This window comes from Schistosoma haematobium, chromosome ZW (genome assembly GCF_000699445.3).
Source record: "Schistosoma haematobium chromosome ZW, whole genome shotgun sequence".
In the NCBI taxonomy this organism is placed as follows: Eukaryota; Metazoa; Platyhelminthes; class Trematoda; order Strigeidida; family Schistosomatidae; genus Schistosoma; species Schistosoma haematobium.
The window spans coordinates 572,332-578,993 of NC_067195.1; the positions used below are offsets into that span (position 1 = coordinate 572,332).

General features: G+C 34.2%; 1 protein-coding gene across 1 annotated transcript; it reads left to right on the top strand.

Annotated features, from left to right (window-relative positions):
• Positions 1–268: 268 nt before the first annotated feature.
• MS3_00002541 (uncharacterized protein) lies at positions 269–6,373 on the top strand. The gene is made up of 3 exons (XM_051210138.1): positions 269–405; positions 3,212–3,367; positions 5,312–6,373. Exons 1-3 carry the CDS (start codon positions 366–368, stop codon positions 5,524–5,526), a joined length of 411 nt encoding a protein of 136 aa, XP_051070097.1. The 5' UTR covers positions 269–365; the 3' UTR covers positions 5,527–6,373.
• The last annotated feature ends 289 nt before the right edge of the window (positions 6,374–6,662 follow it).

The following is a 6,662-nucleotide window of genomic DNA, read 5'->3' on the forward strand; positions in this document are numbered from 1 at the left end:
CCTATGACGAATAAAATACCCGTGGCATACAGGTTTTCACACAGATTCATCAATTCTTAGAACCTTTTACCCGAAGCGATGGTGTCTGCACCGTCAAATGACTCATTCAAGAGAAAACCAGACACTCGATGAAGCATATTAGAAAAGAAATAACATAGGCCGTGAGCATTCTGTTCTTACTACACAAATCTGGATCTGAGTATTTCACAAGATATTGTTCGTTGGGTGAAGAAGTTTGCGTACAAGGAGAAGTACTATTACCTTGATCCTCTTCTTTTCAGGCACTTAATGTTTCGTTATAATGCGTCATATTTTCGTTACTTTGATTGGCCAACAACATTGCTGATTTTGAATGAAATGCGGAAATGCTTATTTGTTATATTTTGGGGTGGATTATAAATTTATGTAAGCTTTTTTGTATATATGAATACGATTCTCTTAGTTGATTGCTAAAAACTGTTATTTGTTTGGTACGGTATGTCACTTTTTCCATGGTTTGTATATGACTACCAAATTTAACATAGCGTTTTTTTCTCATGGAAATCACTTTACTTATTTTTCGGGATTTAGCCTCATTCGGTTTAAGATTGACAAAGTTATAATAGATTCTGTAATAGGTAAAGGTATTTTTCTAAAAAATAACCTACATTATGAATTTTACTGTATATATATATATGCGGGTTTAAATAGTACACATGTACTTCAAATATGTTCGTAACCAAGTGTTTCATGGCATATTCAGATTCCCTTGAGATAATTGTGGGGCTTTCGCTACAACTTTTAGCCCTTCTTCTTATACCGAAAATTAGTCCATTTAAATGGTTTTAAAGGTTACATACTGGAACTTATTTGGTGTACTTTGCCAGGTTTCTACTTGTCCTGCTAGTGATTTCCCATATGTTATTTTGATTTTCTCGTATGAACTTTGCAAATAAAACGTGACTGAGTAGTAGTTAGAGCCGTTTTTTTGTCTTTATCACTTACTAGTGACTTAACTTTTAACTGGAAATCAGTCAAGTAAAAGCATAAGACCCGGCGTAGAGGTTCACCGTTTAAGTTTGCTACATTTCATAACAACATAATAAGTTGTCAGAATATGATGGCTAGACAAATAATAGAAATAACAATCGTAGGTGGCTAAAATAAGGGATATGTTAACTAACTAGGAAACATGAAAATAATACGACTTTAGAGATTTAAAGGAAAAAAAAGGGTTGTTAGGTTTGCATTAGTGATATTGATTTTGTGTCTTATTCATCCTGTTTAGGAATTCTGCTCTTTTGTAAATGGCTTAGACTAACTGCAAGCTGCCTTGCGGATCACTGACGTGTGTTATCTCATTTTAGTTAATTCTATCAGCTGTTTTACTCTTGACATCATGCTCTGGTTTGCAGTAAATGTTTCTGGGTCGTGGATTTAAAGAAAATCTGAGCCAACAAAAATTCACAATGTTTGTCACTTAATTAAGGTTTGTTTCACATAATGCAGCAAGACAACACCTATTGTGATGTGAATAATAACCTTTTTTCAAAGAATGTGGTTTGTTCATTATATTTTATGGTTAATTACATCATATCAAGACCTGACTTCTTAGCCATCAAAAAATGTTTGTATAAACTAAGGATACATGGTCATTTTGGGATGGAAGGAAATTCTTGTGAGATGAATGTGTGTTCCTCAAAGTGATAAATTTTAGTGACTTGAAAATTTCGTGTGGTTTGATACGGTAGGTGTAAGGGATGGATTAGGACCTATCTAATAGTTGGAGTAACCACACTACTGCAGTAAATAGAACTAGATACTTGGTAGTTATATTCAAATATTTGATTTATATTTTGTTATCGTAGTACTTTAACTTAGTTTTTGAAATCTAATAATTTTTTATGGGATCAAAGTTCATTTTCAAAGAAGTTGATGAGACACCATATTATCTTAGAGCTTGGTCAAGGTTTTTATATGGTAATACTCTTTAATTTCCATATGACTAAAATAAGATTTCATTTGATAAAGTTATGAATATTTGTAGAATTATATGTCTTATGCGAGATATTTTTACCCCGTATAGTTGTTTTGACTGTGATGGAAAACCTCGACCGAAGTAATTGTTTTACTATATGCAGCCATGCTGAGGAGTTGAGTGATATTTTAATTGATCTAACTATCCAAACATACTCCAGAAGCTTTTCACTGACAATTCTTTGGATGACACTTAGGTCATATACTTCTTTCGGCAACCAAATCCTCAAGCACAAGTAACTTACGAAAGATTAAGCGTTCGCGTGTGAGACCGGAGATCCTGGCTTTGAGTCCCTCCTGCGTGATCGTTGATGCGCAATGCTTGAGGAGTACCATACTTGTAAAAAATGGCCATCCAGTGCTTTCAGTTTTCAGTGGTAGTCTATCTTAGATCGACTCGTGAATTCAAATGTGAAGATACTACAATCCTCATAAATTCCTATACTGATAAAACTTTCTGAAAATATCGTTTGTCTCTTATTAACTGTGATATTTGGTCTAATAGCTTTTGGTTACTTACAAACGAGCGTAATATAAAGATAAAGTTATGATCATAGTGCAGAACGATTTTACAATTTGACTTATCAGGATAGTTGTAGCACCATTTTTTAGTATCGACATACTTAATTTTTTGTCTCTCACCACCGATAATAAATTAATTAACTCATTAAGTACGCATTCTATCTCATCGGTTTTAAGCTAAGTCGTTTGTTTGCAGGCTTGTGATAATAGCCTTCCACTCTGATCGAAGCAGCTGGAACACGGTTGGAACTTATGTCCCAATATTTAAGGTTCTGAGTCCGTAAACCATTAAGTTACTACTGCATTACTAGTTTAGATGAACTTCTGGCTATCGCTTTTACCTAGTAATTGGACATACGATCAAATAGAACCATCTTTGATTTGAATGGTATGACACTAGTGTAATCAAAATTGTTTTTGAGAACTAGATATTTGACTCATTTGATTGTACTATTTAAACTTGTGTTAATTGGAAGAAAAGTTCTCCATTTTCTGAAAGAAGTAATTTGTCATCAGTTAAAAATTTTTGAAAAGTTAGTTCCATACCTTTTGGGAAATTATAGATTTACTATGGTCTTCATTTTTATCATATGCCTGTTATCATAAACTCTTACATCAAACGCTGAACGTTCTATCGCTATTAAATTTATAGTTGTTTGTATATCTTTTTTAGGTGTCGTTTCGTCATTATCTTGTTATCAATGCAACTCATCGCATCATTCTAATTGTTTAGAACACTTAACTGATCCAGGCAAACATTCACTTCAACCAACCCCTTGTACAACTTATGGAGCACGATTTTGTATTAAAACTACTGGAATCTACGGAGGTAATATAAAGTATTATTTAAATATCTATAAGTGAGAGAATAGTTTTCACTTTTGACCACTGGTTGAGCAATTCTCACTGGTACACACTTTAGTTCATATGTCAAATCAAAGCATTGTCAAGTGATCTCGATTGTAACATGTTAATACCTAAAGACTGAATAAAAATTCAGTCATGTAGTAGATTTACTATATATTATTGTGTTGAATATGTGCTTTCATTTCCGACTGAGATAATCTCTGGGTTTTTTTACTAAAATGGACTTTAATAAATCATACTAGTGTAAGATACACTGATAAATCTTAAAGCCCTTCTATACAGGTTGGTAGAGTGGTACGCTATCGTTCAATCGTATATCGATCAGTTTCGGGGAGATTAGTAACTAATCGCATCTAATAATACAACCACTTCATCGTAACATACAGGAAAAGAATAGTAAGAATGAGTGCTAAGTTCGTTTCTCAGAAAAAAGAAAATAGTTAACAGCTGAATTATATTCTTTGAGTACTACATAATTTTCTTCTCAATCAGTCAGTCAGTCACCTACAACGTAGGACCAGGTACATATATATCGGTCCAAGTTACCATATCTCATTAGCACAACAAGATGAACACCAAATTCATAGAAGTAGTCACTTCAATGGTAGTGGTGTTTAAAAGAAGGACTGTGTATAAGGATATAGTACAGGAAGAAAGAATTAGTTGGTTGATAGAAAGAAAGATATGAAGCGATTTTAATCTCATAGTTTAAGGGAAGACAAAGAGTGTATACACCAATGTTATTCTGAGCCATGTCACCTACAGTCTCCAACTGTTGGTTACCATAGTCACGCAAACCCCAACCAAGTAGTATGCATCTCCCAACATGGCTCAGATTAGAAGTTAGTGACTTCAAGCACTGATGCCACGTTTTGGTTTGGCCGCCCCTAACTTCCTTCCAACTATCCCATACACTGGTCAGCGTTGTGCATCGTGGTAATCAATGTTCAGGTATGTGTAACACGTGTCCCAACCATCTCAGTCGATGAAGATTCACAACCTCATCAACTGACTTACCATCATTCCCTAATACTCTGCGTCTAACCTCACTATTACTTACCCGGTGATCCCAGCAGATGTGAGTAATAGTTCAAAAACATCTGTGGTCAGATATTAATAGCTTACGAGTATCTTCTACTCTTAGTGGCCACGTTTCACAATCGTAAAGTAAAATAGAACGAACTGCCACTCAGTATACTCGTCCCTTAATTGATAGACGGATATGTCGCCTTCACCATAGGTAATGTAAGTTCGCAAAAACCAAACTAACTTTTCGGATCTATGCAGAGATTTTGTTAGACACCAACCCACTATGGCTGATTAGACTCCCAAGATAAGTGAAGTTGTCAACGCGTTCGACTACTTCACTCCCTATGTTTAGTTTAGGTGTCGACACAGGCCAGTCCTGAAGCAACAACTTGCATTTAGAAGGAGAGAAGCTCATCCCAAACATTCTGGCACTGTCGCTCAGTGCTACCAAAAGACTCAGCATTTTATCAGCGTCTCCCTTAAACTATGAGAACAAATTTACTTTATATCTTTCTTTCTACTACCCAGCTAATTCTTTCTTCCTGTACTATATCCTTATACACAGTCCTTCTTTTAAACACCACTACCATTGAAGTGACTACTCCTATGAATTCGGTGTTCAGCTTGCTGTGCTAATGAAATATGGCAACTTGGACCGATATATATGTACCTGATCCTACCTTGTAACTGACTGATTGAAGTACCCCAAGAACTTTGTTAACTGAATACATAAATCTGCACTTGATCATTGTGAAGTATTCAATCATATAACATACTATAAATCTTTATCAAACTTCATGTCAATATCAATCTTTTCTTTCTTTTTTCTTGGTAGTTTTAATCAAGATACTCATTATATTTCATTTTTATTTTATAGCTGTTATGGGTATAACACGTTTTTGTAGCGCATGGGATATGGGTAATGAATGTCAATTTTTAGATTTCCCCGATCATGATCGAATATATCGTGCATGTGTTATGACTTGTTCAAAAGATGCATGTAATTTAAGTAGAAGAATGATGATATCATTATATTCTATGATGATAATCTTGTACATAGTCATATATTTCTATTTTAATACAATTTGTTAAAGATCTTAGTTTATGAATGAATGTCACTTTTATATTCTTTAGTTTATAAGATATCTGCAATGATGATCAATGTAAAATAATATAACTTATTAAACATTGACTGTAGTTCTGTAGTATCTTACCCTTTTTTTTGTTCGAAAGATAATGAATCATGAAAGAACTTCACAATTGAAGAGATGTTATGGCCGAAAGTCGTCAGTCAGAAGCAGCGAATTATCGACCGGATCAATGATGTATCAAACCTGTACGAGCAGTGTAGAGTACTTATCGATCTTGCTTCCTGTTTAGCCCTGCCTACCTGTTGAGTCTAGAACACCAACTTCAGCCTCTGCAATATGAAACATTATATTTCAAACATACTCTGTTTATATTACCAACCAAACAGACCACATCGTACCATATCATAGAAAACAACATTTGTACAAGGATTAGCCAGATGTGTCTGTGAATGAAGGAGGTAGTAATCAATATACTGGGTATAACTCAAAAATGCTAAAATGTATAATAATAGTTTATGGATTAATACAAAGCTTATAATAAGAGGAGTATGAATATGTATAGTTTAGTTACTTTATAATTATACAATAGAAATGTACGTTTAGTGATGGTCCATCAATAGATCCCAAAAGTTACCATTGACTGTTCTTGTCGGGACATAACAAGAGAATAGTTATCAATTTAATATCAGAAGGGGATTTTTTTGTGTGGATATTATAGTGATTTTAACAGTTGAGAACAAGAGTTCATTGAAGCTAGATCATCATGAAAGAACCTGAAAGCACTAGACGACTGTTTCATCCTACTGTGGGACTCCTCTGTGGCTGTGTGCATCCATGATGCACGCCTCGCGAGATTCGAACTGAGTTATCAATTTATTTTTCTGAATGTTGTTGATGAGACACCATTATTTTCATTGTTAATCATATTTTTTTTTAGAATTAAGCATCAGTTTTAAAGAACGGATAAAAATGGTAGAATATCGATTTGATATCACTCTTTATAGTAGACGTTGAGTAGTACATCAAGTGTTGTTTACTTTTAACTTGTCATTGCTATTTTGGATTGAAATTGATCAGTCTCTTATTGGCATATGTACATTCTCAGGTCACAAGGTTTATAAGCAATATCGAAGCAGC